Source organism: Lissotriton helveticus, chromosome 6, assembly GCF_964261635.1.
Source record: "Lissotriton helveticus chromosome 6, aLisHel1.1, whole genome shotgun sequence".
In the NCBI taxonomy this organism is placed as follows: Eukaryota; Metazoa; Chordata; class Amphibia; order Caudata; family Salamandridae; genus Lissotriton; species Lissotriton helveticus.
Window position 1 is genome coordinate 2,043,167,212 of NC_136067.1, and position 27,049 is coordinate 2,043,194,260.

The 27,049-nt window shown below is 44.0% G+C and overlaps 1 protein-coding gene across 6 annotated transcripts in view; it reads left to right on the plus strand.

The window, feature by feature from the left end:
- Positions 1–27,049, plus strand: part of KHK (ketohexokinase) — a 76,290-nt gene that overhangs the window by 18,260 nt on the left and 30,981 nt on the right. For 2 of the 6 annotated variants that reach the window (XM_078650065.1, XM_078650068.1), the window contains exons 2-3: positions 3,775–3,959; positions 17,483–17,599. In XM_078650065.1, coding sequence (XP_078506191.1) covers positions 3,868–3,959; positions 17,483–17,599 — 209 coding nt within the window. In that variant the 5' untranslated portion in view covers positions 3,775–3,867. Of the gene's footprint in view, positions 1–3,668; positions 3,960–17,482; positions 17,600–27,049 lie in introns of those variants that run through there. The other 4 variants (XM_078650066.1, XM_078650063.1, XM_078650064.1 and 1 more) reach the window with 4 other exon arrangements.

A 27,049-nucleotide genomic window follows, 5' to 3' on the forward strand; every position in this document is an offset into this window, starting at 1 on the left:
TTCACGTTTACAGTTATTTTTTTGGGAGCTTGTAAACTGCCTGGTAACATCGCAAGGAAATAATTTACCGAACTCTCAGGGTTTGGTTTGGAAGTGATGGATCAAATTACAGTCTGCTGTTCCTCATGGGGAGAAGTGTAGCCTGTGTCAAGGGTACCCCACACCTGCTCCTAGCACTACAGCCACTGAGAGCAATAAAAGGGGATGAAGCGTCACAGCCAACACCGCGCTTGAGGTGCTTCCATGTTGTCGATCCTCACTGCGAAAGGAGAGAAGCCACCTCCCTCCTGCAGTGCCTGCAGGAGAGGTGAGTGTAGATCAGACCTGCTGCAGCCAGCATTAATGTCACCCCCACTGCGGCCTTGCACACAGAGCCCGCAAGGAAGTCACGGCCCGCAGTGCTACGAAGGCTGCTGTAGACCCATACACGACAAGCAGTGCCAAGTAACCTGCATGTGGTGGCCCCGCCCCCAATGAGCGCTGAGGTGGAAAAGGACTTGCGTCCTTGCTGCACTGGTACTGCCCCCACGCACCTTCAGTGCCCACGTGGATGAAGAGACCACACCAGCCCTGGCAACAGTGTCTCGCAAAGGACTGGCACAAATGGACTCAATACATCATCTACATAGCAGCCGCTCAATAACCTTACAGGTCAAAGAACCTGGAGTGCATTTACTGCATCTCGCTTCCCGAAGTCGGAGAGGGTGCCCTCCCATCTAGTGGCCCAGGTTTTAGCAGGCAGTCACTGAGGCCGTAACTGGAGGAGGGAGCACCGCATAATATGTCAGTCCCTGCGGCCAGGCGGCATACTCTCGGTTATGAGGCTGTACGCTGTAGAATTCTATGGGGCAGAGTCGGATTAGCCAATAGGACAATCGAGCAGTGACCAATGGGCTTTTCTGATTCAGCAGCTGGGGGGGGGGGGGGCGGGAGAGGACACGGACGGCGGGAGGGGGCGGGAGTGTACACGGACGGCAGGAGGGGGCGGGAGGGGGCGGGAGGGGGCGGGAGTGGACACGGACGGCGGGAGGGGGCGGGAGAGGACACGGACGGCGGGAGGGGGCGGGAGAGGACACGGACGGCGGGAGGGGGCGGGAGAGGACACGGACGGCGGGAAACGTGCACAGGACAGCAAGGGGGGGCGGAAAGGCACACGGAGGGGGCGGGAATGGACAGCGCATCAGTGAAAGGGGAGGGAACGGGAAAAAACGTAACTCCGCCCTGGGAAAAAATCTCGGGAACGCCCCCGAATCTGGTCCGGCCTTGACGGACAGATCTCTGTTCCAATGGCTAGCCTCCATTTATGGAGCTAGCCAATGGGACAGGGGGGCGTATTCCAGAGTCCTTACTAAAATCAAGAGATTTCTCTGGAGGCGGAGCTAAGAGCTCCGCCCTCCAGCGAAACCTAAAAAGGTTTATTACAAATTAGTAATTAAATTCAAATAGATCACTCCTAAGACCATCCTATAATGGTACTGGGAAACTACGCCTACCAGCAATTAAGTGGCTGCGGTGCCAAACAACAGCATCAGTAACTGATGCTCAGAAAACAATCTTAAGCTCTCTTGTCTATAAGTAACCTAAATCTGCCAAGCACAGTACACAAACGAAAAATGGGTCAGATATTTAGAAGCCTCAGAAATGTAAGAGTTCTATATAGGAAATAAGAGCAAAACACAGCAATGGGTCAGAAATAAGTGTCCAGATAAGCCACACTTAAAGCAAAGTCCAAAGGAAGCATTGAGGTCTAAGCCTCTCAAAGTCGATTCAAAGGGCAGGTGAGTCTTGGAAGGGGTCTGCAAGGAGAAATCTGCATAGGGTATGCAGCAAAGAAGTCCGGCAAGGCTCTGGCAGGGATCCGGAAAACATCATCTTCTAGTCAAGGTGAAACAGAAATGTATCTATTCTAAACCAGAAATGCGTGTGAACACCTGCAAGAAAAGCCATGTTACCAAAAAAAGAAATACAATGATTTTACGAAATGTAGCATGGTGAAATATAGGCCTTAAGGATTGTCAACTTAAGATATGAACTCGTGGGTGCACACTTAATATGCATGCACACAATAGAGCGTAAACAAATAACAATCTTTAGTACTTTTTAGTTCTTAATGGGTTAGCATAGAGTACATACTCAAATTACTCAATAGTAAGTATGACTCAGAACTACATTTGAAAGTACATACCTGTAACATTAATGCATACATTGCACAATGCATATTGTATCTATGCCAATCAGATTCTACACGGGTGAGGAGGATGGTTGAAAGCTAACATTTAAGGCACTAAATGTTACACAAACAATTTAGCATTTGTTTAGGAATCATGAGTCGTGTATTAGCAGCGAAGCATAATGACGTGAAGAAGATGGTGCTTTTCATTTCATCAAATGATTATTTCTAAATCAGTCCTAGTAAACGCTTGTCTACAAATGGAGGATGGTTCTTAAATTAAACATCAGAAACAATCTAACCTCAGTAAAGCACACTAGGTACGTAGATGCTCAGACTGTGTGCTTGCTTTGTGCTCGCAGCACTGGCTGGACTCCCAAGCCCTCCTCCCTCCCACCCCCTGAACATGGACTTTCACCCCTTCTTGCACAATACCACTTGCACCGAGGGTGCTGCTGTGAAAGATTTGCAGGTTGGCATACTTTTGATATACTTCGTATTGAACAACAAAGACAGTACGAAGAGGCTGTTGCACTGTGTGTGGCAGAAGTGCACTTCAGTGCAGTTTCAAGGCTGCACTTTGTTCAAATGCGTTAGTTCTGGACACCACTAAATGCTAATGAATGAGCTTCACTTCTGTATCTTGAATGTAATACTGTAGAGGGAAACCTCACCTCGTATTTTAACCACAATCACCTTAGATCTGGGAAGAGACCCTTAGATTGAAGGTAAACTTAGGGGCCTTTGGAAGGTGCTGCAAATGATTGCCAAGGTCGGTACATTTCCCGCGCTCCTGCCTTTTCAGCGCCTGGATGTCTCTTCAGATATTTTTTAGCACTTGATAAGTTCACGCGTGACCTTTTCAGCTATCCTTGCTTTTTTAGCAAAGAGCACTTTGCACATTGTATGCCCATCTTATATTAATAAATGCAAAACTACAAGTCCCAGGAATAGGATGCCAACTGGTGTTGGCAAAAAAGCAAGGGTTGGCTGGAGGTGCCTCTTGGCAAATAATTTTGTAGACAGGATGATTACACAAATAGGCTTCTAAGAGGCTTGTGTTTAGGCGTCCGCAAAAATAATGTAAACCCTTTCATTGATACAAATGTACTTAAGAAAAAAGAAAACTGAGTGCATTAACAAGTTGATAAATATCTCATTTATTATTCAAAGAGCAGAAAGAAAAATGAATTTTGCACAGATATGGTTCTAGAACATGCATTTCATGAACAGTCTTAAATACATGATACCAATAATGATATATATAAAAACATCTGTTTCCCTTTCCCACTCCTTCCCTTCAAACGGGAAAGCATAATACAGGGATGAAAGATTTGGAAAAAGAATACTAAGAAAGAAGGAAAAAGAGAGGTACTCTAGTGCTAAAGTTGCTATACTAATGAATGAATGAGAGGCGTGCACGAGCCGCGCGGCCCCGATCTGCACACTCAGCAGATGCCACAGTGTGCCCGAGTGGGTGAGAGTCAATGGAGGGGTCAGGGTTCACCTCTGCCAGGGTCCAGAGTCCACTGCACCAGGCGGGCAGGCAGGAGGCGCGAAGGGCTGAGGAGCCCAGACTAATGTCCTGGCCTTCCTGTCTACAGTTTCTAGAAGGCTCCAGATCTACGGAGAGCGAGGGGGGACACGGAGGCCCACCCCTCACCTGCAGCCCCCCAAGGGACCCCGGAGAGGACAGCATGGGCGAGAAGCGGATCCTCTGCATTGGGCTCGTCTGCCTCGACGTCATCAGCGTGGTGGATAAATACCCGGAGGAAGACACCGACACCAGGTACACTCAGCTTTTATCTACCTGCATACGTCATCACTAAATGTAGTAATGTTATTGTACATTCATACAACGCTCAACACAAACTGAATGATTAGCCTCTTGGACCTTAAAAGCTAAATAGTACTTATTTTATCTCCCCAGAAGCAAGACTGTGGCCAGGGTGGCAGGATTTGGATGAGGAAATAATGTAAAAGGTAGTGGTGCTTGTGTGTGATAAGTAGTTGTATGGGAAATGGAGTTTAAAAGTAGAGGACTGTTGGAGGTGGGCCACGGGCCTGGCAGGCAGGGTCTGCTGGAATTGCGATCATGCCAATAACATTAGTCAAATCGTTGTAAGATTTAAAGACTGCTTTAAAAGGGTGCCCACCCCCCCACATCCAGGACTATTCTGCAAATGCTAGTGAGCGGCAAACAGTGCATTTGTCTCAGAACAATCTCAACATTTTAAAGGGGAGGTTTCTGATGTCAAAGAAAATTTATTATTTAGAGCCAAAGGTCTCTCAGGGCTTTGTGAACTGTGCCATCCAGTCAATATTTTTTGTGATTTGTTAGACTGTCTAGCTTACCTGTTTAGTGGGCTTCAATCTCAAGGCCACTGTAAGGTGCCACACATGGGTTTTGTGGGTGCTCTGCTAGACTTTGGGGTGCAGCCATAGAATACTGTCTACCGCAGCCGGTATAGGGTGGTTGTTGGCTGTGACGATTAGATTTCTTGGTGAGAAGCCCTTTTCCCGGCATTCCTGAGTGAGGCACCTTCTAGTCCTCATGGTAAATTCTGGTCAGCCTCTCGTATCTGCCTCTCTTCTCTTCCGCGTGCAGGGTGATGGCGAGAGAAGTGTGTTTCGTTGGATGAGTACAGTGAGTATCTTCATAGAAGGGGACGGTGACTCTCAAAGGAGGCCCATAGATGGTAGTGAAAGCCGCTCTGGCTTGTCTTTAGTGTTCTTCTGCCCTGGTGCTGCCCTGTCTGTACTTTGAGAGAGCCTCTTTTCCCTTCTTAGAAGTGCTTTTCTCTGGCACTGACAGGAGCAGCAGGAGCTGTCCTACAGGCCTCTTGAGTAATGTGAGCATACTACTGTGCTTAAACCAAGTATCTTCTGTGGAACAATAAACAATTTCAGTCATTAATGCGGTTGTAAATAATAGACCAATAGAGAGTTGACAATTAAAAGCAAGAGAGGAGCCTTTTAAATTGCAGTTATACCGCTTCATTTCAACATAATTACAATATACTCAAGAAACATATAATAAAGAACAGTATTATGAAAACAAACACAAAAGTTCTCAGTGGGGTAAGTAAACATATTATGCAGGTAAGCAAATTTGTCCAAGACAACAGTGTCAGACTTAATACCTGGTCTCATACCCTACAGATGTATCGTCCGACACAGTGGTTTTAGCTACCGTGTGGTCAATTTACATTGCTCCTTGTCTTTGTTTTCATCTTAACTGTTTCTATGGTCTCTTAAGTACATCAGCATTAACCTCTGAAATTGTTTCTTGCTACACAAAAGATACCCCACTGAAACACTGCTGTTAACCTTTTCTCTGGGCACCTAAGTGACATAGTCCACAGTCTACTCTACAACGCGACCTGAAGCCCCTGAAGCGCTAAGCAGGGCTGGTTATCCTTCAACCCCTTCTTGTGGACCTGTGCAGAGCTCAGGAGACATGTCCCCCAATGGAGCCTGACCATCGATCTGCCCTGGCTCAGGATATGTGCATTCAATATACATTTCAGAATATTTGGTGGTTTCTCTCTTCCCCCTAGATATGGACATTATCGGTTGCCTTGAGCTTCCTATCAGCCTGAAGGAGTAAGTACATTTTAGTGGTGTGAACCATATAAGCACAAACAGAAAGCCGTGCCGCTGCGGAGGCACCACGGCCCTGTGGCGAGTAGAGTTCCTATCGGTTCTCCTCCTAGATTGGATTTCCCACAGAGGCAGTTTCCGACCGGCCCAGTAACGTCGTGTCAAATAACATGAAGGGTGATCTAGCATCAGATAGCAGTACCATAAAACTTCTTGACCTCTTTCTATCCCAAACCAGTAGCCTAGTGTAGCCATTCGTCAAAATGTTTCAAGAACATTTTAGATGGTTTGGAGCAACCGCTGAGGAGGAATCGGCATTACACGTTTGCTTGGGCACCAACTACATGATCAAGCTGGTGAAGAAAGGCTCAGGGTAGCCCAAGGTTTGCCAAATATGATGGCTTGGAGTGTGTGCTGGGGCTGCGACAGAAGATAGCTCAGCTGTTGAAAACCGCACAGGACAACCTTGGCGCCTCCATGAACTGAAGAATGACTGCAATAGCCAGATGGGCTGCTTTAATGGATACCTGGAGGGCCAGACAGTCTTGGTCAAGAAGTCTGTCAGTCCTGCTCAGAGCACAAGTAGGCCATGCATAATCTAAAAGAAAAATCAGCAAAGTTTACTATTTGGTTGGCATGTCTGTTGACTGGGAGCCACACAATGGTTCTCCTGTGAACAGGAAGAAGCAATACCACAGGAGGAGTATAGGCTCTGACTGCAGCAGAGTAAGATGGCGAGTTCGGTGAGGGTCCCTGTCGTGACCTGGGAAAGGGGCAATAGGATCCTGTACCTGACTGGTAGGGAGGGGACAGGAACCGGACACCACTCCCAATCAGGGGAATGGGGAGGGCATTCAGAAACGACAAGGGCAGGAAGACGGACGCACATGTGGGCAGCAGCAGCATAAGCAATGAAAGATATCACGAAACTGACCTGACTCTGGCGTGTTTCCTGGGGCGGAGAACACGACAACTGGCGATGAAGGCGGGATTCCAAGAATACAGCAGACGCGTGTGCCCGGGTCCTTCGTGACGGAGCCAGGAGCCCACCCTGGTCCGCCGTCGAAGAACCGGAGAAGAATCACCGCGACATTAGGAGCCACCCTGGTGGCAGGAAGATGCGGAGCCAGGAGCTCACCCTGGTCCGAGTGCCGAGAAACCGAGCAACGACGCGGGAGCCCACCCCGGCCTCAGTGAAGAAGAGGTAAGAGGTCCCCGACAGCAAGCGGCGCATCCGTCTGTGCACGCGAGCATCACACCTATACTGAAAGTGGTGCACCGGACTGTGCCCCAGCCGCTTCAAGAAAGACTGCAGCATCGTGCGCAACTTCAAGGAAATATTGCGCGAACTCAGCAGCCATTTTGGAGTCAGGCTGGAGCAGCAAATAAGCGCCCAGGAAGGCCTGGCAGTCATTTTAAGGTCAGGCGAAGTCACCAGAAGTCTCGATCTCACAAGACTGCAGTGGCCATTTTGAGGTCAGGCAGGCTCAGCCAGTCAGCTTCGAGGAAGACCTGGTGGCCATTTTAAAGTCAGGCAAATATCAAAAGCCATACAAAAAGGGGAATTGAAAGGAAAAGACAACAACAAAAAAAGAAATACAACAAAAGAAAAGATAAAGAGAGAAGAATAAGGATAAAAAGCAGAAATAAAGAGACAAAATTGAGACGGAAAGTACATTATCACAGTGCTAATAAGAAAAGTAATTACGCACAAACAAGACGTGCACCAGAGCTGCACGTCAACAAAATGGTTGAACCAGCAAGTGACAAGAACAGTACACAAGCAATATTTTGCAGGCCAACTTCCATTCATCCTATCGGAAGTACAGATAGGTATCAGATGGGAAAGTTGGATTCACCAGTTCGAACGATACATGCGCGCCACAGATATCGTAAAAGCCAAACACATAGATATATTTTTAAACTTCGTAGGGTATGAAGTGGAAGACCTGCTAATACCATTTCCCCAAGATCAAACAGCAACATATAAGGGACTGATAAAGTGCCTCACAGACAAGTTTGACCCGCAAAGAAACATTGATTTAGAAAGGTACACCTTCAACACCGCGTGTTAACGAGCAGAGGAGAACCTCGACGACTTTGCAATAAGACTGCGAAAACTGGTCACATACTGCGCATTTGAAAAGTTTGACAATGAACAGGCAATTCGACTGCGCCTCATTGAAGGCTGTCAATCTGTTGAATTCCGCACACGAATTCTGAAGGAACCAACCTCGTTAGAGAAAATTCTGACCATGGCCCGGGCGGAAGCGAGAGCAATAACACATGCAAGACAGATGGAACTGGGAAAAGAAAGAAGAGTAAAGCAAATAACCCGCATGACTGGAAACAACAGAAAGAAAGAAAACACTGCACCACTGCCAAGAAAAGCGCATAAAAGACCTTTTTATAGATGCAGACTCGAGTTTCCACATGTTGGTGCATGCCCGGCAAAGGGTCAGAAATGCAGGAAATGCAACACAGATAATCATTTTGCAAGCACCTGCATGGGTGCACAGTTTAAAAGTGAGCGAGGAAGATTAGCAAGAATACGGACGGCAACGAGCAGGTTTGCCAGGCACATGGAAATGGCAAATCGCAGCTCCTCAGCTGAATCAGACAGAACAGCAGTACCCAAGAACGTGGAAGGACTATAATAATAATAATAATAATAATATTGAGCTTATAGAGCGCTCAGTAACGCCATCACGGCGTGTCCCCGCGCTGAAGCTGTCCTAGGAAAAGCAGCAGACAAAAAAAAAAAAAACAGGATCTAAGCAGTGTATAGATGTGTTTTAAGTAAGGTCCTAAACCGCATTTCACTGCTCTCCAGTCTCAGAGCAGGGGGGAGTTTGTTCCATTGTTGAGCTGCTTGGAGCGCAAAGGAGCGTCCGCCCATTCTAGCCTTCCTTATCCTGGGGACTGTCAGCAGTCCGGTACCCTCCGAACGGATGATGCCCCTGCGGAAGACAGAGGGCCAGAGCACATCCATCTCATAGAGCAACATCAGATAAAGAAAACAGCGACCGTGGACATTGAAGTAGGACGACACAGCACATGCTTTGTGCTAGATAGTGGGGCCACATGCAACATAATGTGCAAGTCAGAGTATGAAAAGATGAAAATAAAACCGCTACTATCACCGTCCACTGTTGATGTATTCACCTGGGGCTCAAAGAAACCAGTGGTCAACATGGGGAAGTTTACAGAGACACTGATGTACAAAGAAAGGTCAAGCAAAGAAGAAATACATATGCTACTGGGAGGCATTCCAGCACCATGTCTGCTAAGCAACGTCACAGCGCAGGCGATGGGTCTCCTCGCAGTGACATACCACATGTCAGAGAAACGGAACATTCTGCGAGACTATCCGGCAATACTACAAGGCCTAGGCAAAGTAAAAGGACGGCAAATAACACTGCACATCAATGAGGCGATAAAACCTGTGGCTCAGCATCACCGACAAGTGCCTATACACCTGTAGCCACAGGTAGAAGAGGAAATACAAAGCCTGCTGAGCCAAGACATAATAGAGCCTGCAGACGGGCTGACCCCATGGGTGGCTGTTCCAAAAAAGAACACATCCAAGATTCGCATATGTGTAGACATGAGGATACCAAATACAGTGATTGAAAGTGAAAGACACCCTGGGCCGCACCTCAATGACCTGATCAGCTGTCTCACTGGCGCTTGCCGGTTCTCAAGGCTGGACCTGTGTAAAGGGTATCATCAACTGGAGCTTGACCCACAATCCAGGTACAATACCACATTCTCCACACACATGGGCCTGTTGCGCTACAAACAACTGAGTTTTGGCATCTCATCGGCAGCAGAAATATTTCAGGAGACCATAAGGCAGGTAATAAGGCCAGTAAAGAACAGTTTATACTACAGTTACAACATTTTGGTGTTTGGTCAATCAGATGAAGAGCACGACCGAGCTTTGCGGGAAGTATGCCTGCATCTAGAAAAAGCAGGCCTAACACTGAATGAAGACAAGTGTGAACTGGGGAGAAATGAACTGGTGTTCTTCGGACATATCTTCTCCAAAAAAGGAATGAGACCGGACTCCAGCAAGGTAGAGACGTTGGAAAAGGCGAGTCTTCCAACAGACGTCGCAGAAGTAAGGTCATTTCTTGGGTTTGCCAGCTACTGTGCTCGATACATAAAAGACTTTGCCACGGTGAGCACACCACTTCGAGAACTAACAAAGCAGGGTCAGAAATTCATCTGGACACAAGAATGCACTAGGGCATTTGAAGCCATCAGACATGCTGTAATAGCGGTTGACCATCTTGCCTATTTCGATCCACTGCTATGCATGGAGCTGACGGTGGCTGCCAGCCCGGTAGGATTAGGAGCAATTTTAGCACAACATATGCCGGGCAGGCACTCACCACAAAAAATTGTTGCTCATGCTAGCAAAAGTCTGTCTGACATTGAGTGGGCATACTCGCAGCCAGAAAAAGAAAGCCTAGCAGTGGAATGGGCATGTGAACACTACAATATTGTATGACGTGGAGCACACCTTTCTCTTGAAAAAAAAATTTAGAACTTCAATCTGCTATTTTCCTGCTTAAATTACGTGCAAACAGTGGTGGACACGCTGACTCAACATGCCCTCTACAAAACCCACCCTGATACAAGTTTGTGAAACTTGGCCACTGTGCACAATTGCCGTGAGCAACTGCTCCGTTTTTGCAAAATATTTACACTATTGTAATGTTTTCTTATATCGTTGTCATAAAAAATTGCTCACAACTCAAAATACACATGCAATGTAACAATCTTCGTTCATCACATTGTAATTTTTTAATCAATTAATTACACAGAACATAACATCTAATACAAATCAATTCTACTATCATCTCTTTGATAAGGTTGTTTCATTCTTTGTAGCCCAATGCATTTCGGGCCCCTTGGCCCTTCTTCGGGGGCTAGAATCTAAAACAAACAAAAACATAACATTCATTATAATGATGCTAATGTGCAGGGAATTATTTGAAAATCATCATCAGTTGATACATTCTTTAGGTTTGTACGTACATCCTACTGGGTACTGGTGAATAACTCAAAGCAACATGGTGAAAGAACCCCACTGTGATCAGAAATAAACAAAAGTGAAGTAATATACCATTATTGTGATTACACATGTGAACCTAAATGAAATTCTCAACAGTAACAATTGCATCACTTGTGTCCTAGGTAGCAACCTCAACACAAACCACAAACCACCACACTAATAAGGGGTCGATTAGGATCGCGGACGGACTTGAGTCCGTCCGCGACCCCTGAGGAGGAGGGAACGTCCGCATGGGCTGCGGCGTTCCCTCCGATCAAATTAGGATGTGACCGCCAGGGTGGCGGTCACATCCTCTATCTCTAACATTGCGGCGGGTGCAGCTTCAAGCTGCACCCGCCGCAATGTAAAAAATCCATGCACAGCATTTGCGTGCACAAAGCGGCAGGCACCGCGCGGTGCCTGCTGCATTGTGCACGCAAATGCAGGGGGGTACCATAGGTACCCCCCATGTGCACCCCCCACCCCACCTTCACCCAGGGGGCCCGCAACGGGCCCCCGAAGTGAAGGTCCGTATGCTTTTCCACGGCGGTAAAGCCGCCGCGGAAAAGCATATATTTTCAGACATCCTAATATGCCTGGCGGTGTCTGATAGACACCGCCAGACATGTTAGTGCTTTTCCGCCGCGGTCGCCTTCCGACCGCGGCGGAAAAGCGGCGGACAGATTATCAGACCCACCAGCCATCCTAATTTGGCGGTGGGTCTTTGGAGTCTCCGCCGCGGTTTTTCCGCATCCTCCAGGCCGGCGGACACTTCCGCCGGCCCGGAGGATGCGGAAAAACCGCCATCCTAATCGGCCCCATACTGTGTGCTCACTTGGTTGCTCCCATTATGCTAAAATCTTACCACAAACTGCCAACTATCTTTAACCTCATTCCACCGATCAAAGAATTTGAAAGAAATAATGCAAAAGACTCCGCAAGATTCCTGTACTGAATACAAAGGCACAAGGAAATGTTACAATTGTGTCCATTGTAACAATGTCATATTGGGCAACAAGATACAACATCCCACAACTGGAGAAACCATTAAATTACATCACAATGCAGACTGCAACACTTCTAATGTTATTTACGGCATAAAGTGTCGTTGCGGACTATTATATGTCGGAAAGACCAAGAGGAAAATTAAAATATGCATATCGGAACACAAGAGTACCATTCACAACCAAAAAGTCCGTAGCAGTTTGGTAATGCATTGGATGGAAGCACAGCACTCGATAGCGCAGATAAGGTTTCAGATGATTGAAGTAGTTAGTCCAGTAGCAGGGAAAAATCTCACCAGAGCATTATTACAGCAGGAGATTTTTTGGATAAGGAAATTAAATACTCAGGATCCTAGTGGATTAAATGAAAAAATTGAAATGGGGTGATTTCTATAACTGATCTAAAAAAGTACGATTGAATTTGCATTGTATCAGTGTGTATGTCATAGAAATGGTGATTCTTGTAATTTGCTGATATGGAAGATGTAAGGTTTGTTGCATTATTTAAGAGTTGAGGATTGATATTTTGCAGTACAACAAGTAATTGTAACGTGTGAAACTTGGGTCTATGCATTGCACTTTCTTCTTTTTTCCTTTTCCTTTTTTCAATTTTGTAATTTTATTGAATATAGAACATGATTGATAGATTGAATTTTGTCACTGTTCTTGTGCTTTTAAAGCATATTTTCAGGAGGACTGATTAATAAGCACATGTGGAGGTTTGTGTAGAGTTATATGGTGGTCTGAGTAGGTTTTCATTGTTCCTACATGGCGGTTGACGTAGAGATATAGTATAGGATATCACGATCGGAATTCCTGCTGTTAGTTCATATGCAGGCTTAGTACACGCGTAAGTTTATGTAGAGTGTTATGGAGGTTACCATTAGTTTTTCTGTTTTTCATCGTTCCAAGATGGCGGCTGAAACAGAGGTAGAGTAAAGGACATCACGATTTGAAGTCTGTTGTCAGTTTTTATGCAGTCGAACACGAGATATCAATGAGGGACTGGCACAACTCAGTACAACATAGAGTCGTGCAGCAGTGGGAAACGCAAGCATGGAAATCGTCTGGTAGGAGGGAAAGGACTAACTAAAGGTAGGCTCCTTGTAGCTGTAAGAGTGGATGCGGCATTTACGGAGTGGTGTGTGACCAACGGTTGAACTAAGCGTGTTGTATTGTTACCTCTATGATTACAGCTGGTGCGGAATATCGGTGGCTAGACGGGTCACTTGACATTGTCGTTAGCAGGCGATAAGAAGGTGAGCATGATCGTGACTAATTATGGTGGTCACTGCTTAGTATGTTTTCAAGTATTTTAAGGTTGCAACCGGCAGCATTCTTTTTTGTTTATCATTCATTTAACAGAGCTGTTCGGTTAAAGCACACAGTGGAATGAGGTTTATTTATTTATTTATTTATGCAATTTATAAAGCGCGAACAAATGCCCAAGGGTGTCTCGGCTCTCTGGACGAGGCAGAAAAGAGGGGTAGGAAAGATGATTATTGATTAAACATATAATCAGTTGTGGAGGGAGAAGGAAATCGTGATCCATTCAACTTCCTTGTTCATAGTATTTGTAATCAAATGAGAAGGGTTTTCCTCCTGGTGGAGGGTGCATAAACCACTAACCCCATGATTATGCACACACGAGTCTAAAAAGCGGAGAATCAAGATATACCGCTCTCGCTTAACATCAGACATGTGCATGAGGGTTTTTTAATTGGGACAGAAGTACGCTACCTGCAAATCCAGGTTATAGCAGGACAAGTGATCCCTTCTCATTTGATTACAAATATTGATTAAACAGCCATGTTTTAATTTTTCTCCTGAAGATGGTCAGGGTAGGGGAGGATCTTATATCAAGATCCAAGGAATTCCAGAGTTTGGCTGTTGACACAGTAAATCGGCGATCACCCCAGGAGACAGTCCTGGTACGTAGTACTGCAATTTGAAGAGCGTTCATAGATCGTAGTGATCTGTTGGGAACGTGGAATGCAAAGGAATTCAGTAGAAAGCGGGGTCCTTGTTTGTGAGAGGCTTTATACGCAATACAAAGAGCTTTAAACGTTATCCAGTTTTTGACAGGGAGCCAATGATAGCCTTTGATGACTTGGGCGATGGGTTTAAACTTGGGGGTGCCTGAAAGCATTCTAGCTGCGCAGTTTTGTATGGACTGTAATTTTTTAATGACTTTGTGCTGGGCATTGACAAGAAGTCTATTACAGTAATCCAGGGCGGACATGATGAAAGCTGTAACCAAAGTTTTACCTGAATTAGAGGGAAGAAACGGGAGAATCTTTTTTATAGATTTAAGTTTGAAAAAAGACGTGGACACAATAGAATTTACGTGAGTGGTAAAAGTTAGCTTATCGTCGAGGAGTATTCCCAGGTTTTTGACCTTTGTGACTGGATGAGGGGGCGGCCTAGATCGGGAGGCCACCAAGACCGGGCCAGACGGGGTTGAGTTTGCCGAATGTCATTACCTCCGTTTTATCGGAGTTTAATTTGAGGCAGTTTGTGGTCATCCAGTGACTAATGGCTAGCATGCCGTATTGAAAATTGGCCGCTATTTTTTCTCCATTATCTTTTATGGCCAGGACCAGTTGGGTGTCGTCTGCGTAAGATGTTAGGCTCATCCCACAGTCCTTAATGACTCAAGCTAAGTCTGCCACATAGATATTGAATAATGTGGGACTGAGGGGTGAGCCTTGAGGGTCGCCACAGGGTAATGTCATCTGTGCGAAGATGAAATTTCCCAGCTGGACCGTCTGGGTACGATTGGAGAGAAATGAAGCGAGAAGATCTTTGGCTTCAGCCTGGATGCCTATAGCGTTGACACGGTCAATCAGGATGTTATGATCGACCGTGTCAAAGGCAGCAGTTAGATCTAACAGGATGAGCACAGCTGCTCCTCCTTGATCGAGGATGGCTCTTATCTCATCGGTGGCTTTGATGAGTGCCGTCTCGGTGCTTTGGTGTTTCCGGAAACCAAACTGGGTGTCATCCAGGAGGGAATGGTCTTCGCTGTACTGGGAGATTTGAAGGTTCATCAGTTTCTCTACCAGTTTGGCCGCATAAGGCAGACTGGCAATGGGTCTGTAATTTTTTGTGTCTTCAGGGTCAAGATGGGATTTTTTCAGCAGGAGTTTGAGGAGGGTGTCTTTCCAGATTGAGGAATAGACCCCTGTACTGAACATAGAATTAAAAATATCTGTGAGTTGGGGTGCTACAATGTTGATTACTGGGAGGAGAATAGCTGGAGGACAGGGGTCATTGGGGGAGCCTGATTTGATGGTGGTCATTGCATTAGCGACAAGAGTGGAATTGGTTTTGTGAAACTGCTTAAAAATGGGTTGGGGCTTGATGGTGTGTAGGGTAGGAGGATTTTCTTTGACATTGTCAGAAAAGTCGGTATATATGTTATTTACTTTGTCAAAGAAGTAGCTGGCCCGGTTGTTGCAGAACGCTTGAGAGGGTGTGGGGATCGATTGAGGGAGTAGGTGTGAAAGTTTTGATACAACCTGCTAAAGTTGTTTGTTGGAGTGTTTGGCTTGCTCGATCAGGGAGGAGTAGTAACTTTTTTCTTGTAGGATCATAGATTTGTATTTGGTGAGTTCATTTTTGTATTTCTCTTTCTCTTCAGGGGAACATGTCTTTCTCCAATGTCTTTCTCGGTTTCTACATGTTTGTTTCTGCTGTCTGAGAGCATTATTAAACCAGGGCGCCGAGGGAGAGCTACGATTTTTGGAGATGGATTTTGTGGGGACTAACTTGTTCATGGCTGTTGTGAGCCAGTGAGTATATTTATTAGCGGCTATGTTGGGATCATAGGAGAGGTCAGGCAGCAAGGAGGGCAGTGTTTCCATAAGTTGTAAATTATCGAGATCTTTCCAGGACCTGAACGTGTTAGAGGCGCGAGTATTGTGACTTAGATGTGGAAGTGAGTCAAATAAGATTTCGAACATTACCGCGTGATGATCTGACCATGCAAGAGGGAGGACTTCTATGATTTTGACATTTTTGTCATTAGAGAAGAGACCGTCTAATGTGTGTCCAGCTTGAAGAGGTTGTCCAGAGGTTGAAGATAGTTGGCAGTTTGTGATAAGATTTTAGCATAATGGGAGCAACCAAGTGAGCACACAGTATGTGTGGTGGTTTGGTGTTTGTCTTGAGGTTGCTACCTAGGACACACGTGATGGAATGGTTGAAAATGTCATTTTGGTTTACATGTGTTATCCCGATAATGGTATCTTACTTCACTTTTGTTTATTTCTGATCACGGTGGGGTTCTTTCACCATGTTGCTTTGAGGTATTCACCAGTACCCAGTAGGATGTACGTACAAAACTAAAGAATGTATCAACTGATGGTGATTTTCAAATAATTCCCTGCACATTAGCATCAGTATAATGAATGTTATGATTTTATTTGTTTTATATTCTAGCCGCCGAAGAAGGGCCAAGGGGCCCGAAATGCATTGGGCTACAAAGAATGAAAACTGCTAAACTTTATCAAAGAGATGATAGTAGAATTGATTTGTATTAGATGTTATGTTCTGTGTAATTAACAGATACAAAAATTACAGTGTGATGAATGAAGATTGGCACATTGCATGTGCATTTTGAGTTGTGAATAATTTTTGATGACAACGATATAAGAAAACATTATAATAGTGTAAATATTTTGTAAAACCGGAGCAGTTGCTCACGGCAATTGTGCACAGTGGCCAAGTTTCACAAACTTGTATCAAGGTGGGCATGTGAACACTACCACATGTTCATCTCGGGAAACCATTCACCATCGTAACTGACCATCAGGCGCTGGTGACAATATATGGCAATCCAAATGCAAAGATACTGCCTCGCATTGAGCGATGGGGTATAAGACTGATGGAATATGATTTCAAGATCGTGCACAAGCCGGGAAAAGAACACAGCCCGACTGATTAAATGTCACGGCATCCCTTACCGCAGACACTTGAGAACACATCAATAGCAGAAGAATATCTCAACTTTGTGCTAAAACAGAACACTCCGGCATCAATAACGATAGCTGAACAGAAGGCGGTGCTCTACGTGTTGTCTGTAGTTGCTCTCTCTATGGTAGTTCGAGTTTGCTAGATTGAGGGTACATCCCAATATTTACCATCACCCCTATTTCACTGTCAGTAGTTCCCTCTCACCAAGCTCAAGGGAGGGAGATGGGTGGTTTCAGCTCAGGCAGCGGTTCAGTCTGGTGAAGTGTGAACCAAGATAATGGACCAACCATGTAAGAGTTGTCTTTAAGTAAGAGCTTTTTACTATTATCCAATTTTAAGGTACTCAATTTTTGGACTTCAGAAAGAAGATAGCTTCATTTGACCCTGGTTGTATTTAAACGTGTGTCCTCATGCTCATACGCAGATTCCCACAGTGACCGCTAACTCACTGAGCCATCTTGCCTTTCTTAACCTCATTTGACAATCGCCTTTTGCTACTTTCACTAATCAATTGATGATATAGAACTTTTTAAAATGGTCTACATTAATATTGGGAATTGCCCAAAAAAATCCTCATTTGGGGATCCATGAAAAAGTTTGTTGCCAGTTGATTGAAATTCCAGCCTTACCAAGAGAATTAACACCACCCCTGCTGATCTCCCACAGGTGCTTGTCTCAGCGCTGGCAGCGGGGAGGCAATGCCTCCAACTCCTGCACCGTCCTCTCCCTCTTGGGGGCACCCTGTGCATTTATGGGTTCGCTGGCTCCTGGACACATCGCAAAGTAAGTAGGAAGTATTTTTGTGACTGGCATCTGAAAACGAATCATGCACCTACAGCACCAACATCTTGTCCATTCAGTACATTCTTGAGCAGTGCCCTGGGATGAGTCTGAGAAGTGGGGCAAGTGATGCTAGAATCTAACTGTTCTACATGCAATCTATAACCCTGCACAAGCTCTTTGTGGTAACGCCCAAGTCCTTCAGGGCTCTTGAATTCCCAGAGTACAACTCCAGACTTAAGCGGTCATATCTTGGAGGATATAAAGCACCTCATCTGACCGTGGGTGTATATAGGCTAAGGGTGTTGTGAGTCCATGTCAGTTGCTTAGAAGATCTTCCGAGGCACCCACAGGTCCTTTCTAGATCACCTGCTCAGTTCAGAATATTATCACACTTTTATTTCCATTTCTTACCCCTCATACTGTCTTAGTGGGTGAAGGCAAAGTCAGCCAAGGCATGGGAGCTTAGGGCCTTAATAATAGTCTAAGAGACAGTAGACTAGTTTAGACGCCTTATTAACTTTGGGTTTTTAAACCCCCAATTTATCCTTAAAAAGCATACCGTGCATCTTTCACTTTCAAACCAAGTGTAGAATCTTTCAGACACGCTGAAGCTGGTAGTCTTTCTAATCTGCAATTAAGAAACATTTTGGGCTTGAATCCTTCCTTCTCTGGCCAGACATGAAATAGTGCACTTGTATGTCATAAATGTGTATATCTTAACATGTTGGATTTTGTTAGACATTCAGATAGTTCTACTATGCCCACATGACTCCCTCACCTAAATATAATATCCATCCACCAGCCACCACCCCTTTACTAGTTGCGTGGAGCTTGCTGCCTTCTGCAGCGGCAATCCTCCATGTCCTTGCTCCCTACCCATGATGCTGTTTCATTAGCCGCATGTGCCTGAGCATCTGACCTCTTGCATTCTGAGACTGGTTTGTTTTTGTTTACTTTTTGCTGCCCTTCTAGCTCTGCCAATGGTCCGCATCTAAGGCCCTAAAATGTGGATTGTGTGGGTATCCTTTCATGAAAAGTGAGACGCGGACTCCCAGTGACTTCTCTCCCTTCCTTACCCCGTTCTCCGCAGGGGGCCTGTGGTGCAGCAGTATCAGCCCTCTGCCTCAGCGACAGGTTGACCAGCAGGTTCAGAGGGTGGTCCCAGTGGACAGCAGATGCACTCTCTCACCTATGACACATATAGTATGTGCCCTCCAACAACACATTCAGATGTGTTCAGTGTCAGGCCAGAGGTGGCAAAGCTTCTTATTGTGATATCTGCTTTCATTTTCGACGCCTCCTCCTGAAGTATAACTACCACTAACCACTGCTACCCAAACTCCTGCTGTTCCTCCTCCTTCTCCCATCAACATCACTGAGTCCTTCTACGTGGGTGTCTCGTCTCTTCTTCAGTCAGCATGGACTCAAACTGAGACATCCAGGCAATTCAATTAGAAAATGATCAATTTCATGGTACAACCTTTTTATCTGTTTCATTTGCATGGTGCCCAAAGCATACATTGGCTGGTGCTTCACCACAGTTCTCCAGCTGCATCCTGTTCCACCAATGAAAAAGGGAATAGCTTGTGATGACTGCGCCTGCCTAGGTTTACCACTGTTAATAGTGTCTTTGTCGCATGCTATGAGCCAGTAGAGTAAGCATGAAATTGTAAATATCGTTTCTATGTCTTGGCTAAGTAGCTCTGCTCGCTCAACATCTGTTCTTGCAAGTCTGCTGCAGAATTACAGTGGGTCGCTCACAGAACCATGCTGGCCAAGGATGAGAAGCAAGCGACAGTATACTTACAAACCCTCTCTTTGTATAATGATCGCTACCTCACAGGATAATCACAGATAATTTGGGAATCAAGCGAGCTGAATCATCCATCTGAAAAAGTGGAATGCGAGCATAGATGAGCTGAAAGACGTAATGTTATTAAATACGTTAGAACACGCCCACTACCATTGATACATTTTTGAGAGGCTCAGGAGACAATGTAAACCATTATGAACTACAATATACATGCAAAATGCAATGCCTAAAGAGCTAATATTTAATAGTTAAATGTATCGGTTAGCAACCATAAGGCTACAGAGTGGAAGAGCGATACAGCAGTTTGCTGCTATGATTCACGGGTAACGCTAGCCAAAGCAATACAAATAGCAGACATTCATTTGTTAAATAGGGTTTGCACAGTTGTGTATTTACATGCGTTCATTTCTATGAGATAAGAGACACAGAGAGATGCCATTTTTAGAACCTTCTCCACCACATGTGCCACCATTATGCATTTCAAGGATAGATTTTCGGCCTGATTCAGATCTTGGCGGACGGGTTACTCTGTTACAACTGTGACGGATATCCCATGTGCCAAGCTATGAATCCCATTATAACCTATGGGATTTATGTTTTGGTGGACAGGATATCCATTACCGTAGTGACGGAGTAACCCGTCTGCCAAAATCTATATCAGGCCTTTAGTATCATACCTACAAATCGTATGGTACTAAATCTGCTAGCTTCAAGTTTAACTTTAGATGTTTATAAACCTCCCCATCTGCAGTTCCATTCTGCAGTGGTTTCTACAAGTGTTCTACTTATTCTTAATACCATTAGTTAAATAAATAGCAATAAAAAACTCATGAAATAAGGCAGTGCCAAACATTTTATTACCAGCTGTTTCATGAGTTTCAAAGTATGTATATTAGGACTGCTAAAAGTTGGCTTGAATCTTCGTTGTGGCTGTGTAGAGGTAAAAAGGTGAGGACAAATATACACAACACCTAGAAGATCTTACGAATGTATATGAGGCACCACTCACAGAAGACACACTTGTGCACTGTACCCATTGCTAAGGGCATTCTCGTGTGGCAAAGAGATGTGGCTCTAGTTTTTTAAGTCCAGGGAAATGATAGATTATTATTTAAAGCACTCTTTTTTTGAGTTATACAAAAATGGAGTAATTCTAGAGTAAATCAGTCCAGAAGGAAAAGCAAACTATGTTTCCCAAAGATATCAACTAACTAGTTTTAATTCTGGAGCTCCAGCAAACCGACCCACTGCTCTGCTTAGGCAGTTGTTTGTTAAAAAGATATTTAGAAAGACTACTACAGGCATTTACAGTAACTAATGTGTGCCTTATTATTTTACAATGTACTTAAATATGTGTACCATAGTGTGGTCTGTTGTAAAACACTCTAATCCCCTTGGGCCAGACTCGCGCTATAAAATACCGCAAAAGACAACAGTAAAGTAGACTCGTACATTCCTTTGGTTGCAGAGCCTGACGGTGTTCTGGCCCCCTGGGCATCCTACTTTCTACACTGAATCAAGAAGCCGGTGTGGTGTCAGACCAGGTGTTGAGCTTATTAACTGTCTTTTGAAACTAGGCAGTCACCATTGTGCTTGGGGGAAGTGTCATCTCTCCCAGGATTAGGGAGTTATGGAATCCACCAAGGGCTTTTGTTTGCCATCGCTACTTTTTGGGATATGTATCTATCCGCCTCATAAACTCTCATTCCCTTAAGGGGTCCGATTTTATAATTATATCGAAAAGGACTGTAGACAGAGTAAAAATGTGTTCAGTTCGTAATCAAGAAAAAATAAACGCGTGAGCCATCGGTGGCCCAGTCTCAATAAAAACACAAGACTGAATTACTGCTCAGGGCATCACAAAGGTAATTAAAGAAATGAAGGATTATGATGAAAATATCCAAGACTCGTATTTCACCCTTGGGTGAGGTACGTATTCTCCTAATTTTTTACTTAAAAATATTCATGACCAAATTGGCGAATGGTACTCTGCCAATATCTAAGTCCTACCACTTGCATTGGAAGAGCTGCAAACACTTGTAAGAGAACCCACTTTTTCCTACTCAACGCAGATGATCGCAAGGGTCGTTGTGGGTTCGAACAGGGATTACTGCAATCCTCTGGGGTTTGGTACCAACAAAAAGAGGATTATGTCTCTTTACACCGTGAGCAAATACCACACAGTAAGTTACAACGCGGACGTTACATTCCTAAAAAGAGGTATACAACCTTTACAACGAATCTTTTACCACGCACTACCATTACAACGCGGTCATTACAACGCATACCATTACAACGCATTGCGCTGGGGGGGCGCTCTAGGATAGGGAATAGGTTAATTTACTATCCAATAACCTTCCCTAGTGTCCACGGGGACTGGAGTTGGAATAGCAAATGAAACTATTCACTATCCAGCACCCCAAAGCGCTATGCGTTGTAATGGTATGCGTGGTAAAAACCGTAAAAGTATGCGTTGTAACGTCATACATCCCCAAAAAGAGCATTCCAATATAAAACTATGGCGTGAAAGCTGTCCAAAATGCCTGTAGAGGAAGGTGTGCTCCTGCGCTGAGAAGACCTCATTGGCATATATTGCAGAAAGGGCTAACATTCAAGCTACTGATTCTACCAGGAGGTTTCACAACTGGCATAGTGGGACTGGAATTGATTTACAAACTTTGCAATTCGCATCCTTTGTCCATGGAGGTGAACAAATTCCCTCTCTTTCGGAAAGTCTTTCAATGCTCTTATGCGTGATCGTGCTCTCGTGTCATATGAATATTGCTTGCGGTGGATGTCCCAGCGTGGAAGCTTGATGGCGATACGTTCTCCCTGTAGGATTACTAGCACCATTCCTAAAGAGGCTGTATACAGACTTGATGACGCTGATTATTCTCACTACCCTGCTCCTGCCAGTCATACGTTGCATACGTCACAAGTAACTGTTGGATAGCGGCATGTGCTGAACGTCCTCATTCCCTCGTCCGCACAGTTGAAAATGATCTTTTTGATTCCAAAATATTGTTTGAAAAATACCAATTTATTTTCAAAAGACTGATTTTTAAACTCTTGGTCAGTAAAATAGTTTGAGTGTTTTCCATACACATTAACAGCTAATTTTATGTGCAAGTTATGGATCATAAATGGCATGAGGGATCAGACCCCTTAAACCTGTTGTCAACTTCCGCCTTGTGTGCATTCCTCGCTGGCGGCCTCTACATTCAAACTCAGTGCTTCTGGTGGTGTCTGCTCTCAACACCTCTTGCAACAACCTGGCTCTCTCCATTAGCCACTGCCTCTTCCCTTCCTGTCTGCTCCCAGCCTCATACTGCAGATATGAGTAGTCAGAGCTGAAAATGGTAGGGTTCAGTAGCTGGGTTCCTCCAGATGTCGTGCACTCTTACCGTACAAGCCATTGATGTTTTATAGTTTTTTTAAAATTAAGTAGGGTTCCAAAGTAGACATTACAGACATCAGATCAACCAAAAACAATGCTTGCTGTTTGCAATAAAAATGAAAATCTGTCTCTTATTTGTCCTATTGCCATCCGCTCCTTTCAACCACTTAACATGCTCGACAACTTAGTCTATATGCAAAAGCGAACGTGTTGAGATTAGAACAGTTTATCAAGAATGCAGTGTAGACAGTCATTCCAAAATTTCCAAACTCATTAATGACCCCTGAAAGGTCTCCACCCATCACATCCCAGGAAAGCCATTTTCTCCTGTGCCTTTTACTGTTACCAAACTGTTTCGGCCAACTATCCGTTATAGAGGCTGATAATGACCAATGTGCACATCAGTATCTCCAAACTCCTGGAAATGGTACCAACACACCAGTGTGATGCAATAGAACATAACTTGAGTGCCAACTATTGGGAAACTCCTGCATTTTGATGACTTATGACTCAAATGGAAACTGTATGAATACAGATTTTATCAAAATGTCACATAGTTTGGAGACAAAGCCCTTGGCATTTCTGATCAGCTGTGTACATTATATTTTAACCGATGCAGCCACATGCCGTGAGTTCCATGACATTAAATAATAACGTAAGCAGTGTAAGATGATTTAGATTAATGCAAATGTCCATCAAGATGAAGGCCTCTGTGCCCAATATCCCAGCAGTCTGCACTATTACACATTTGTAGTGCTTTGAGGTCTTTTGAAAGAGTGTGCACAGTGAGCCTGATTCTAAGCATCCTATATGGATGTATGTCACTACAACGCACACTTTTACAACGCATACCTTTACAACGCATTTTTACAACGCAACATCCATTACAACGCATTCCATTACAACGCATGCCATTACAACGAAATTTTAAAAACTATATTTACAACGCATTCCATTACAACGCATAATACCTTACAACGCATACCATTACAACGCATAACATTACATTGCATGTTTGGTAAGTATTGGATAGTGTAGGGGTAAAAATTACTATTCTAACTCCAGGGGGTGCAACAGTAGGGTAAGTGTTGGATAGTGTAGGGGTAACATTACTATTCTAACTCCAGGGGGTGCAACAGTAGGGTAAGTGTTGGATAGTGTAGGGGTTAAAATTACTATTCTAACTCCAGGGGGTGCAACAATAGCGTAAGTGTTGGATGGTAATGTTATGCGTTGTAATGGTATGCGTTGTAATGACATGCGTTGTAGTGGTGTGCGTTGTATTGTCATGCGTTGTTATGGTTGCGTTGTAATTGCATGCATTGTATTGGATGTTGAATTGTAATGGTAGTGCGTTGTAAAAGTTGCGTTGAAAATGTTGTTTCCCTCCTATATGTGTTACCCATCTATGATTTTCACTTGTGTCAGGTACCTTTGTTATTTGCACTTTGAACTGTGTCCCATGTTGACTATTTGTATTTTATTTAAGAAGAAGAGTGGAGAAGACTTCACTGGGGGGGGGGGCAGTCACCCATAAAGGACATATGTGTAATGAAGAACATTCTCTATTGATGTTACTAGACCTGTTTTTGGCTGTTGACATCCTTCCCCACCCCCACTTGTTATCCAGAATACCTAAGCTTGATCTAAAGATATGGGCAATAGCACCTGAATCTGATTGATGTTATAATAATGTGTTGTACTCCTATTTAGTTTGCATGGATTGTTGTTTGCTGTCTATGATGATTCTTGTTTTCTTTTGTATTGAGACACAAATATGTACCTTGTGTGGCATTATATCTATTCAATGTAATAGGCAGTATGTTTTAATATCCATTTAGACTCACTCTAAAGAAGACTAAGAAACGAGATAATGTATACTCGTAAATTAAATTAAAGAATTAGAGAAATAAAAAATGGTAAAGGATGAAATTATGACAATTAAAGAGCATATGGCTACTTTTAGGATTGTATAAAACAGAACAAGTGTATGGGGAAGACCAAATGGAGGCAGCTAGATGGTACCAATAACACGTTTTTAAAAGTGGAACACCACAATTAAGGACATTATAGAAACAGAAAAGGCACATTTAGCTGTAGCTTGGTCCAGTAACTTCAGGGCACATTTCATTTTTTCAGCTACGGAGCTTTACTTACTGAGGATCTATGCCAACTTCCAGGTAGCAAAAAAATGCTTTCAAATCCTAACCAAGATGCTAACATGGTAACAGACTGTATGATCCTTGCTCACCAATAAGCATAGACACAACAACTGCAAGAAATTAGTGCCAATGACTAGTTGAAACTGCAGCCTTAATTAATTTTACAAAGTGGAACACAAGCAACAATATTCTGAATCACATGCTGCTAATTGATACCAGAACATTGGAATCTTTCAAGGTCCATGCAGACCAGCAGAGTGGCAGAGGGTGCATACCAGCTGGTAAAGACCCTCATCAGCATTCAATGTTTGTCTGTTTCTTTCTGCTTAATTTAGATGCTGCTACTCTGATAGTATAAAACATTATTACCTTTATTATAGATTCTACCCTGTGGATAGGGAAGTCTAACCACTTTGATAGCACACATGAGCTGCCTCTAATAATATATTATGTGAATGGACTGTGAGAGCACACACCCCTCCACTGACATGAGTTCTACAGGGATTAGGATCATAAGATGTGCAGAAGCAATGTATACAAACCAGAACCGCATCTCGACCCACAATCTCCTCAAGACACGAATAGCCAGGAAGGTGTCGGACACTGTGCTGATTCACAGGGAGCTCGGGGGAACAAAACATGGTAAGAAGGGCTATCTGCTGGGTCTGATGTAAACATCACAGATCATTTCAAACACTGGGAAGATTGAAGCAGAGAAGACCTAACTAATAGTGAAAAGATTGGTTGAGATTGCAGCACAAAGTAAATGAATGGTATACTCGCTCCCCAAAGGCCAGGTGCCACAGGAGATGCTCTGAAGACTTCCAAATGAACCAGGATTCTGCAGAAAACATAAATAAGGAGGGAGAGGGGAGAGAGAGTAAGTAAAGCAACAGCAAGCTAACTAATGAAGAGAACTGTGGCAATGGCAAAAACTATAATGGTGCACAATGCAGAGAGGCAGAGTGCAAACTTTATAACACGCAAAGAAAACATACTAACTCACAGTTTTGCCATGCAAAGAGTGATTGTCTTTGGGGCCTTTTTCGCTCTTTACCCAACATCACCTGAAAGAGAGACCATCAAAGGAAGCAGAAGATGTGCAAGATTCAGAAAAGTACAGCGTTCCCCATGAATGATATCCCAAAGCAAGATGGCTTCTGACGAACATGTTATTCCATCCCCTTTCTCCCCCCAATATGGTGGCTGCATGTGCAGAAGATCAATTGTCTCAGCCCACCTGTTGTGTGCGATAGTTTCCGCCAGGCACTGCCAGTTTCGGCAGCCTCCACTGCCTCAGCCCTCAGTGAAATCTCATGTCAGGAACAGCTCTCTGTAAGTCTCCAAACGCGACCTAGGACTAAGCAATGATTGATGCAGAATCCGAACACGTGCATATTTTGGAAAATATTTTGGAGACATACAGAGGGTTTTACGAACTATTCTTCAAAATAAAAAGCAGCACCTAATAAACTTATTAACAATTGGATCTTACGCTGGCAATAGGCGATGGATGCAGTAGTTAACAGCTACTAGCCAGAGCAATGGCAAATTCTGAAGAAGTCAACATGTCGGCTATGATTTCCAGACTATTGCAGCTGTCCCGAACTCTACAAATGAACAACTGGATCAATTGGAGAATTAATTTAGTTAGATAGTGAGAGACCTGAAATTTGGATTCTTGGAAAGCACAATTTCATATCCAAAAATAGAGCACTTGAGTAATGACTCCTGCTAACTCCCCCCACAGTAAATCCATGGTAGATTTAGTGATAAGATGGTGATATGATATCATCATGATAAGAGAACAAAATAAGAATTTGTTTACTTACAACAATTTGCTGAGTAATAAAATACAATCAGTTGTGTTGTTACTCAATAAAATAATGCAATGGTAACAGGGAAGTTTGAAGTAGCAGACTGGCTAATTTAACACACTGCCTCATTGTTTAACCTTGTAAGTAGATAAAATTCAATTCCATGTCAGATCCAAAATTTAAGAACAATGAAACTAAATTTCACGAAAAAGCGGCAAAGAGAAATTCTTAAACATGTTTAAAGTTAATAGTCAGAAAAAG